Genomic DNA, 12,012 nt, shown 5'->3' with positions numbered 1-12,012 from the left:
ATACCTTCAGTGTCAGTCAGTGGTGCACATCAGCAACGTACTTCGTCTGTATTTTTCGTCCCCATGCTCGTCACTAGAAAATGTCAATGTTAGAATGCACTATATTGAGAAACTTTTTCGCCAGTTATTCTGTTTTTTATCATTCATCTGTGAAAATCTCATTTCTGTGTCTTCAGAAGAACGGGTTTAACTCCACCGAGAAAATAATTATGTCTCTAAAAATGTACAGAGCATTTTTGCCACCGTGACCAAGTTCTGTAACGTCGAAAACTTGCGTGACGTAAACCGACCATCACCAACTGAAACACAGCTATAAAACTCCTGAATAATTTGATGTTGTGTACTTTCCTCAAAGAAAATCTAGGCGGAACGTCTCATCAGAACTGCCCCTTGTTTCGTTTTGTCCTTCGTTCCATTCCTCTATATTGTAAAGTGGATTCTGGAAGACCTTCACGTTGGATTTGGCAGGGGGCTCTTCTTCGAGTGTTTCATGTGGTGGGCTTTCTCGACTGGAAAATATCAGACAAGACAAACAAAATCATTAAACATGTATGGATTGTTTGACAAGAAAAGAACTATCTTATCGTTTAACACCACGATTCAGGCCTGTCCGCCAGCACTGTGTGGTTTCATTCCATGACCGATACATTTGAATATCTGGCTTTAGACCAATGTCTGAGGAAATCGAGCCTCTTGTTGCAAAACACCGCGTTAATCGCTAATGTGGAGGTAGCATAATGTGCTGTTGACGCTGGATAAAGAAGTTCAGCAAACCGGCTCCGATAGGCAAAGATGGCAGACGATGAAACCGGACTACAAATTTTCTGATCAAATGAATACTGAAAACTGTCGAATTTTGCGAATGACCTTGATTCGCAAAAATAAAAATTGCCATATTTGTTTTATTATTGAAAAACTGCAAGATACGTGGTCCACTTCATAGGTGCGAACATTTTAGGTACAATATTTGACAGAATGGAAGTACGACATTGAGATTTGACCTCACGTTTTATGAAAGACGTCTTAAATAACCTGGGATTCTCATCGAAACAGGTCATTAGGGCTGAAGGCCGAACTTAAAGCAGGCAAACTTCTTAATAGACTTTTACACTATTATCACATTTTGCACTTTTTCATTGGTGGCTTCTTGCCACTGCCCCGATATGATCAGATCTCCCTGATCGGCACTCTTTCATTTTCTAACAGCTTAACTCCCCATATAATACCGGAAGTGATGAGTAGTACACACCAACTAAATTGTTCTTTCACCCTTGTACTATCCTGATCCAATACCTATTATTTTTATCATTATTTTTATTTAATCTAAAGTGATGTTTGATACCCTTTCCTTGTCTGAGCTGATGGTCGAAACATAACAGGAATTGATTATTTGGCAAACCCGGCTTCCCATACAGCGATTTTTTTTACCAAGATGGAGAGCCGAACTCATTCATACATTAGCCTGCCAGGAGCTCATTATCATATCCGTATTATCATTCATGGCAACGCAGTAAACAACACTACTGGGTGTATAGCGAAGGACCTTACAATGTATTTACTACACTTATTAGTTAATCACATTTTAATTCTTCATGAACTCTTGTGGACAATTTTACAGAAGGACTTATTTTAAATATCAAAAAGTGAATCTAGAACGAGAGCGAGAAGACCGCGATTGTAAATTATGCGCATATTAATTCCAATATGATATCTGTTCACTGCTCTGATTGGCCATGTTGTGAAGTCTCCAGCTCGCCAAACAGGGAAGAATTTTGTAATGTTTGGCCAAACTGGGTTGATTTTCAGTGCTGTTCGGCAAGCGGCTCTCCAAACAGAACAAGAATGATGCTAGTTCGGCAAGCGGCTTGCCTAATATCCCCAGCCAACATAACATGCAATAAAAATGTCAAGGAAACGTCATTTAATGTTTGCATTTGACTTTCTATAAAACTCGACCGGGCATTTCCCGCCTCCAGGTTTGTTGTAGTGTGATCGCACGAGCACTTACATCTTCGCCATCCTGGAAGCGAGATTGAAACCGGTATGAGTTGAACGAAAGGCACTTCGCATGGTTTTGGGTGTTGCAACCAAAGCGCATTTGGGACAGAACCTTTTTGGCGAGTGGTCCATTTCTTTGGTTTGGAACCAGCTGCCGACCCATATAAGGATGGCAGACAGTATCATTTCGCTTAAGCACTCGCTAAAGACATGGCTGATTGAGAAACGATTTGAGGGATTGCTCCTTTGAACACATTTACACATTGAAAAGGCGCCCTTTAAAATCTTCATGTTATGGTGTTATCTTAGGTTATTTTAGACTGGATGACAGATTGATCGATTAAGAAGTACATGCAATAGTTTTGTCTCAAGCTAAGTTCAGATAGAATGGAAAACTTCAGACTCCAGTCAAGCTGAACTTGGCACCGACATGTAAAACCAGAATAATCCGGTTGGCTCTATCCGAATATATCGTGTACTGCATGCATTGAATACCTCGAGTTGGTATAATTTGGAAAATGGGAATAACGTACCTTTTGTTTTTAATTGCCAAAATAATACCAATGATTACCAAGACGAGAACAACTGTCGCGCAGCCAATACCAATTCCGATGTTCATTGCTGATCCTGAAAGTAGAGATAACAAAGAATATATCAAGAGAGAGGTTTTAAATTAGCAATGGGTAAAACAACTTATGTAAACAACTTTAATAGAGAGGTTTAGAAATTGTCACCGTATACATGCACGCAGCAAGGGCAAATGTGGTCATGACGAGTTTGCAGAAATGTTCTCTATTTGCACGCTCGGGAATTATGAAAGGAACACACAATGAAAAACCTAGCTTTTCCTCATTTTGCATTACTTTATATTCGACCGATGCGGAAACCTTCAAATCGCACTGTGTATAAGGAATGAATGAATGAATGAATGAATGTTACACTAGGGCGCCTTTCCGTGGTAGCACCACGCTCAAAGCGCCACCTCCCCGAAGAATCGATTAAAAAGCAGAGTTTTTAATTGTTTTTTTAACATTGTCTCTGGCTGGGACCTCAGTTCAAGTGAAAGTTTATTCCAGAGGTACGGGCCGCACCTTGAAAAGCTGCGGTCACCGTACAATGATCTGGTCCGCTTGACCTGAAGGGTCTTGAAAGTGACTGACCTAGTGCGACCTTCTGTTTCCAGGAGGAGGTCATTGAGGTGCTCCGGTCCGACACCATTTAGTGACTTGTGGATCACACACAGAACTTTGAATTCAATCCTGGCTTTGATGGGAAGCCAGTGTAGCTCCTTGAGTAAGGGCGTTACATGGTCAAATTTCTTTGCGCGACATATCAGCCTTGCTGCCATATTTTGCACCCGTTGCAACGGTGCAAGAGTCGTATCAGGCAGACCGTATAGAATTCCATTGTTGGAATCAAGCCTTGATGTAATGAAGGCTTGGACCAGTCTTTCAGCACTGCGTTTGTCCAATAATTTCCTAATGCGGCCGATCTTACAAAGACTGGCGACGGCGGCTTTGCAAGTCATTTTTACCTGCATGCGCATGCTCATGTCCCCTTCCAACCATGCCCCCAAATGTTGGTTAATCAAAGGAACTCGAAATTCGCATTTTAACCTCATTTGGGTCAGCACTTGAGAATGGCAAGCACAAGTTACTGATGATGTAACAAGTGACAGGGTTATATACAGTGATGCATCTGAGATTATCATTCTTGCCAGTAGTTGTATGTAATACCCAATAGTTTCCATTTATTGCTCAGTGAAGTCTATAATCACTCATTCTTATTGTTTTTTAATGATCCCAACTTACCTGATTCATCACGCGTATTTGTGCGTCCTTCTACGTCTCCATGCACGTAATCCAATGTCGACGAAGGTGACTCCAATCCAATTTCTGTGAATCAAATCAAATTGAGTTGACCTTGGATTTTTTGGTTAATCAAATCGCATTTTGTAAGGATCAAAGAAGGCATAAGCATGTACGTATAGGGCAAAACCAATGGAAGTTGTCGCTCTTTTACTAATATTCGACTTAGGTTTTACTGAACTCTGCCATATTCTGTGAATGGCCGCGGGCTAATCGTGTGCGGTAGGGATTGGACTTACCTTTGCAAACAGGTGTTGGCTCTGACCACTTTCCCTTGGCGCAGTTTGGATCTTCATGAATACACGTAGATTTTGTCTTTCCTTCAAGAATGAAACCTTCGTCGCATCTAAAGATCACTGTCGTGCCATGGGTACTTAGCCCACCCGCTATTACGTGTCCATTCAGTAATAATGGTGTGTCGCAACTTATAGCTGGAAAATGATTCAAAGTACGGGATTGTATCGATAACGATAATGATGAAGGCCAAACATAGGGAAATGTAGAAAAAAATGAGGAAAGCTTTCAATCTGGAGGAATTTTACCTTTACAAACAGGCGACTGGTCAGTCCATTTCCCGTAAACACTGTCAGTTCCATTTTGAATACACTTTGAGCTCCGTTTCCCATCCAGAAAAAAGCCTTGGTTACAATGATAGGTTACAGTTGAACCATACATAGCTACTTTGGTGACTGATACATATCCGTTTGATATGACAGGAGGTTCACAGGTAATAGCTAGAAAAGAAAAGAAGAATACAACACAACATTAAGGACCATCTCAAAATTCCTTCAAACCACAAACAAATTAAATGTTTCTCATGGTGCATGGAAAGGCAACTGGCCAATCGTTTGCGGTAGGCATTGGACTTACCTTTGCAAACAGGTGTTGGCTCTGACCACTTTCCCTTGGCGCTGTTTGGATCTTCATGAACGCACGTAGAATTCGTCTTTCCTACGAGAATGAAGCCGTCGTCGCATTTAAAGATCACTGTCGTGTCATGGGTACTTTGACCACCCGCTATTACTTGTCCATTCAGCAACAATGGTGTGTCGCAACTTATGGCTGCAAAAGGAATCAAAGAACGGGATTGTATCGATAATGATAATGATCAAAGCCAAACATGGGGGAAATGTAGAAAAGGAGTGAGGAAAGCTCCAATCTGGAGGAACTTTACCTTTACACACAGGCGACTGGTCAGTCCATTTTCCATAAACATTGTAAGTTCCATTTTGACTACACTTGGAGCTTCCTTTCCCATCGAGAACAAAGCCTTGGTTACAATGATAGGTTACAGTTGACCCATACACGACTGCTTTGGTGACTGATACATATCCATTTGATATGACAGGAGGTTCACAGGTAATAGCTAGAAAAGAAAAGAAGAATACAACACAACATTAAGGACCATGTCAAAATTCCTTCAAACAAAAAAAAAAAAATTAAATGTTCATTAAGGATGCATGAGAAGGCAATTGACCAATCGTGTGCGGTAGACTTTCGACTTACCTTTGCAAACAGGCGTTGGCTCTGACCACTTTCCCTTGGCGCTGTTTGGATCTTCATGAACACACGTAGAATATGTCTTTCCTTCGAGAACGAAGCCTTCGTTGCACCTAAAGATCACTGTCGTGCCATGGGTACTTTGAACACCCGCTATAACTTGTCCATTCAGTAACAATGGTTTGTCGCAACTTATGGCTGGAAAATGAATCACAGTGCATGTATTGATAATGATAGTGATGAGGGCCAAACATTGGGAAAATGAAGAAAAGACATGGAAAAAGCTTTCAATCTCGAGGAACTTTACCTTTACACACAGGCGACTGGTCAGTCCATTTCCCATAAACATTGTCTGTTCCATTTTGACTACACTTTGAGCTCCCTTTTCCATCCAGAACAAAGCCTTGGTTACAATGATAGGTTACAGTTGACCCATACACGGCTGGTTTGATGACTGATACATATCCGTTTGATATGACAGGAGGCTCACAGGTAATAGCTAGAAAAGAAAAGAAGAATACAACACTACATTATAAAGGACCATTTCAAAATTCCTTCAAACCACAAACAAATTAAATGTTTATCATGGGTGTATGGGATGGCAACTGGCCAATCTTGTGCTGTTGGCATTGGACTTACTTTTGCAAACAGGCGTTGGCTCTGACCACTTTCCCTTGGCGCTTTTTGGATCTTCATGAACGCACGTAGAATTCGTCTTTCCTACGAGAATGAAGCCGTCGTCGCATTTAAAGATCACTGTCGTGCCATGGGTACTTTGACCACCCGCTATTACTTGTCCATTCAGTAAAAATAGTGTGTCGCAACTTATGGCTGGAAAAAGAATCAAAGTAAGGGATTGTATCGATAATGATAATGATGAAGGCCAAAATGGGGAAATGTAGAAAGGAAATGAGGAAAGCTTTCTCTCTAGAGTAACGTTACCTTTACACACATGCGTCTGGTCAGTCCATTTCCCATAAACATTGTCAGTTCCATTTTGAATACACTTTGAGCTCCCTTCCCCATCCAGAACAAAGCCTTGGTTACAACGATAGGTTACAGTTGACCCATACAAGGCTGGTTTGATGACTGATACATGTCCGTTTGATATGACAGGAGGTTCACAGGTAATAGCTAGAAAAAAGAACAATACAATACATTATCAAGGACCATCTCAAAATTATTTCAAACCACAACAAAAATGTTTTAATATGGGTGGGAAGGAAATTGGTCAATCATGTCCGGTAGTGCTGAACCTACTTTTGCGAACAAGCGTTGGCTCTGACCACTTTCCCTTGGCGCTGTTCGGATCTGCGTGAACACACGTAGAATTCGTCTTCCCTTCGAGAATGAAGACTTCATCGGCTATAAAGATCACTGTCGTGCCATGGGTGCTATGTTCACCGGCTAATACTTGTCCATTAAGTAAGAGTGACGTGTTGCAACTTATGGATGGAATATGAATCATACATGTATCAGTATTGATAATGATCAGGGCCAAACATGGGGCAAATTTACAACGTCAAAAGAATTCATTTCCGTCAATGAATTTCCCGCCTTGCAGTGCGCTTTTCCCTCTTAGGGGAAGTAACAGACGCTTCAGGCAAAGATCCGTGTCTGACTGGTAAACGCACGGCTGAATTGAGCGGTGCCAAAGTAACGTGTGATTTTTCTTCCACATATGTCGTTGTTTCCATAAAATGCGATAGACAGCTAGAGAGGCAATGAGCTTCCAACGGTAGAAACAGAGAAATAGGTGTCAATCTGGTGTTTCAGGGTTTCAAACGAACATGATCAAGGGGAAACATTCAAAATTGTTTAACCGGCTTGGGGATGGAACTCGTCCATTTATTAGAGACGGTGGTTCACAGAGCATATTGCTGGAAAATAAGACAAACAATGGCATGGCAAAAGCCCAAGGTTCTATTTTGCTCCACAATCTCTGAGCTATCAACGGTCATGGCCTCTAGAGAACTATACTACACCAGTGTAGAAGTAGAACATATCCCCATGGAAAAAAATGTCCAGCCCTATTGTATTCTGACGGATCATGGTATAATACATCTATGGAGGGTATATGATTGCCAATAGCTTTAAATATCGAAGGACAGAACAGAAACTGGTGGCCCGGACATTCTATACAGGCAAAGACATTTTGAAGATCTAAACGGCATGATGATAACGAATAACTCAAGAAAAAAAGAAACCCTAACTCCTAATTCAAGCAAATGATGAATATCTTCTAGCATAAAAGGGAAAGTTCCCATCCATAGACATGAGTTATCTTACTTGTGCACACAGGTGTCGGGTCAGTCCATTGCCCTTGAATATAATCAGGACCTTCCTTTCCTCCTCATATATTTATATTCAGTACCGGTACGTGCATTTACATGTACATGCAATTGCAAAGTTTCATATTCATTAACGAACGCCGTAGGTCTTCAGGGGAATACCGTTGTAACTGCCAAACTCTTACCTGTGCACACGGGTGCTGGGTCAGCCCATTTCCCTTTAACATTATCAGGTCCATCCTCGACACAGGTAGAACTCCCTTTCCCTTCCAGAACGTAACCTGTGTAACACTGGTAGCTAACGGCTGAACCTAGATGGGCAGGCTTCGGGACAGACACTTGTCCATTTGTTAGGGACGGTGGGTCGCAGGTTATTGCTGGAAAAGAAGACAAAAAAAGCCATTGCTAGCCAGGTGAAGATGCCTTGAGTCGTGTATCAAACAAAGTTCTTATCAGGACAAAAACATGAAAAGAACTTCTTTTTGTATGAAATGTACGTCTTACCTGTGCATACGGGTGTCGGGTCAGCCCAGCTCCCTTTAACATTATCAGGTTGATCCTCGACACAAGTGGAACGCCCTTTCCCTTCTAGAACGTAACCTGTGTCACACTGGTAGCTAACTGCTGAACCTAGAAGTGCAGGCCTCGGGACAGAAACTTGTCCATTTGTTAGGGACGGTGGGTCGCAGATTATTGCTGGAAAAGAACACAAAAAAACGATTGTTAGCCAGGTGAAGATGCTTTGAGTTGTGTATCAAACAAAGTTCTTATCAGGACAAAAACATGAAAAGAACCTCTTTTTGTATGAAATGTACGTCTTACCTGTGCACACGGGTGTCGGGTCAGCCCAGCTCCCTTTAACATTACCAGTCCCATCCTCGACACAGGTGGAACTCCCTTTCCCTTCCAGAACGTAACCTGTGTCACACTGGTAGCTAACGGCTGAACCTAGACGTGCAGGCTTCGGGCCAGACACTCGTCCATTTGTAAGGGACGGTTGGTCGCAGGTTATTGCTGGAAAAGAACACAAAAAACGATTGTTAGCCAGGTGAAGGTGCTTTGAGTTGTGTATCAAACAAATTTCTTATCAGGACGAAAACATAAGAAGAACTTCTTTTTGTATGAAATGTACGTCTCACCTGTGCACACAGGTGTCGGGTCAGCCCAGCTCCCTTTAACATTACCAGGACCAACCTCGACACAGGTAGAACTCCCTATCCCTTCTAGAACGTAACCTGTGTCACACTGGTAGCTAACGGCTGAACCTAGAAGTGCAGGCTTCGGGCCAGACACTCGTCCATTTGTTAGGGACGGTGGGTCGCAGGTTATTGCTGGAAAAGAAAAAAAAAACCATTGCTGGCCAGGTGAAGATGCTTTGAGTCGAGTATCAAACAAAGTCCTTATTAGGACAAAAACATGAAAAGAACCTCTTTTTGTATGAAATGTACGTCTTACCTGTGCACACGGGTGTCGGGTCAGCCCAGCTCCCTTTAACATTACCAGTCCCAACCTCGACACAGGTGGAACTCTCTTTCCCTTCTAGAACGTAACCTGTGTTACACTGGTAGCTAACGGCTGAACCTAGAAGTACAGGCTTTGGGACAGACACTTGTCCATTTGTTAGGGACGGTGGGTCGCAGGTTATTGCTGGAAAGAAGAAAAGACAAAACTTCTAACAAGGTTAATTCCATTCGAGTCATGTACAGTTCTGATTAAAAGACAGCACGCGCTTTGCATATGAACATTTTTTCTAACAAGGCAAGGAGAGTGCCTTTTCCCATGGGCCTACACACAGAGACGTCGGGTATGCCAATTTCTCTTTCAAATTACCATGACCGTCCTTGGCCAGCTCTTACTTCCAAAACGATGCCCTTTGACGAACTGATAAGTGACTGCTTATCCTAGAATTGCAGTCTTCGTGGTAGGACCGTCCTTGTGCAAAACGATGTCCTTTACCTACTCATAACCCCCCTTAAATGAGCCTAGAACAGCGGCCTTCGGGGCACCAACTTGCCCATTTAGCAGAGACGGATATTGCTGGCGGAACTGACTCATAGCACACGCTGAATAAGACTCTATTAGTCAAGGAGTGTAGGTTTCTTTTCCCTTTGAGTGTGTCTCACCTCTACAGACGGGAGTTGAGTCTGCCACATTACCAGGACCGTAAACGTTCTCGACACAGGTTGAATTCTCTTTCCCTTCGAGAACGAAGCCTTTGTCGCACTTGTAACTCACGAACCAACCAACGGTTGCTAAAAAGGTGGTAGAAACTTTTCCATTTAACAGTCGTGACGGTGGGTCGCAGGTAATTGCTGGAAAAAGCAGAAAGGCAACATGTATCTTCAGAATTTCAACAGATCAAAGAACAGCATCGCTAGTAAATGACGGGACTGAGCAGAAGATTCAACCATTTTTACACTATCTACAATTTATACCAATTCAACTGGTATATATCTCAACTTGCAGGAGGAAAGACAGAAGCATGAAACAAAACAACATATATGTTTGTGTTGTTTTGAAGTTTTATGATCAATTTCAATAGAGGTCAAGGTTATAACGAAGTTGGCATATCTTCAACTTGTGGGATATAATCACGCAGGAACCATGCGAAATTTACAATGTCTTCTTTTTCAGTACACAGGCAAAAGTCTCCGTCGACGGATAGTTGATGGGGATTAATCATGAACATTCCATCCATGGGCAATCCATGGATAGTTCATGGAGAATCTCCAGAAGCTATCCATTACCGGACCTCCGTGGATGGAACGTAGCTACAATCCTACCATGCGTCAGGAACTGGCGGATCGAGGCGCAATGACTTGGGACGAGGCAGTTGTAGGCTTAGGATAGATCCATGGCTCCAGGAAGAACCTTGCTAGTGCATCGTTCCACATGGAAAGGATCGACGCATTGAGAGCTAACTCGCGGGTCAAATCGGAATCAACATCGGAAAAGCGTGATAATTCAGTCAGATTTCGAATTTTTCCTCATTTTGTGCAATTTGTTGATGGAAACTGCTTGTAGAATAGGAGGTGACTGGGCAGCCGACAGCTGGGTAATATTGCCCTTAATAATACCAATGGTCCTTCTTAAGGTTCATTCCTTACGTACCTATGTTACAGTAAGGGCCTGTGAAAAAATCTTTACACCCAGATGGGCACTGTCCTGTCTTGTCATCACACGTGTCATCATTGGCACATTGGCATCGGTTGTTGCAGTTGGGGCCATAGCGCTTGGTTTGGCATGCTGAAAGATGTACTTAAAGTTCAATAAATTAGAATTCTACAGCCTGTGTTAAACAACTTCAGATTGGTATAATACAGCTGCATAAATTTATTAGGGTTGTGATGCTGCTGACAAACATGACAAAGGTGTGATTTACCATGCTCGTTAGTGTACTAGTCATTTACTAGGTAACTCAGTCGAACGCTACACGAACACATGCTGACAAAATGCAGAAGTATAGGAGCAATAAGGCTGTGAGGGAGGAGATAAAGTGAAAAACCCTGCATAGACCAATACCGTGACCTTGCCTACACGCACCTCTATATTGGAAAGCCTGTACGCTCACTTCGCACAATGTAAGAGCAGACGATGGTTCCATTCGTTGGATCTTCAGGCGTCTTCCGACAACAGGACCCGGCGAGTCACATTTAATTTCTTGTGCTCGACTAAACTGTACTGTTCCAGTTTCATGATGGCAGAGATTTTCATCTATCAAGATCTTAAAATTCGTCAGTTTGTCTGCAATGACGAAACGCACATACTATTTAGAGAGTGCATTTTGACTTTACAAAGCAATTGGGACGATTCGACTTTTGTAAGAGGTTACATACATAACATTTTAAACTAGCTTTATACAGGGTGAACCTTAAAAAGTATACATTTCATGGAAAACTAAAAGCAAATAGGAGGAGCTGCATGTACATACTTTTTTTAACACGTACATCGCCGTTTTATGCGGTCACGGGTGACTGAGTGCCATTGTCTCGAAAACCGTAGGCAGATTTTAGTAATGGCTGAATGGATAAAAATGCGCCACATTTTAGGATAAATAACTACAAAGATATCTACTCTAAGGCGATGCGGTTGATAATAGGTGTTGGTTGTTCGTTAAATTATTCTAAATTTTGCTTAAGATAAGTTTGATGATTTTAGATTTATTGCAAATTTTAAGTGATGTGTCAAAATATCACAACAATACTCTCGTCTAGACATTATGATATCCCAAAATTTAGAGCACTCACCACCTCTGTATTTCAAAAGGCACCCAAGTCAATCCTAGTGAAAATTCATGCATTTCTTAATCTTTTACTCTAAGATAAGTTTGATGATTTTAGATTTATGGCAAAATT

The 12,012-nt window shown here is 41.9% G+C and overlaps 1 protein-coding gene across 1 annotated transcript; it reads right to left on the bottom strand.

Annotated features, from left to right (window-relative positions):
* Positions 1–180: 180 nt before the first annotated feature.
* On the bottom strand, positions 181–11,500 carry LOC135485960 (complement receptor type 2-like). Its single transcript, XM_064768391.1, has 17 exons — positions 11,494–11,500; positions 11,201–11,401; positions 10,769–10,903; positions 9,781–9,969; positions 9,113–9,304; positions 8,797–8,988; positions 8,162–8,353; positions 7,843–8,034; positions 6,309–6,500; positions 5,674–5,865; positions 5,373–5,564; positions 4,737–4,928; positions 4,409–4,600; positions 4,106–4,297; positions 3,810–3,893; positions 2,532–2,625; positions 181–509 (listed from the first exon to the last, which is right to left on the bottom strand). The coding sequence occupies exons 1-17, from the start codon at positions 11,498–11,500 to the stop codon at positions 350–352; spliced, it is 2,790 nt and encodes a 929-aa protein (XP_064624461.1). The 3' UTR covers positions 181–349.
* Positions 11,501–12,012: the final 512 nt, after the last annotated feature.

This window comes from Lineus longissimus, chromosome 4 (genome assembly GCF_910592395.1).
Source record: "Lineus longissimus chromosome 4, tnLinLong1.2, whole genome shotgun sequence".
NCBI classification, from domain to species: Eukaryota; Metazoa; Nemertea; class Pilidiophora; order Heteronemertea; family Lineidae; genus Lineus; species Lineus longissimus.
The sequence above is the reverse complement of the archived record's forward strand: the minus strand, read 5'-3'. Positions and strand labels throughout refer to the sequence as shown.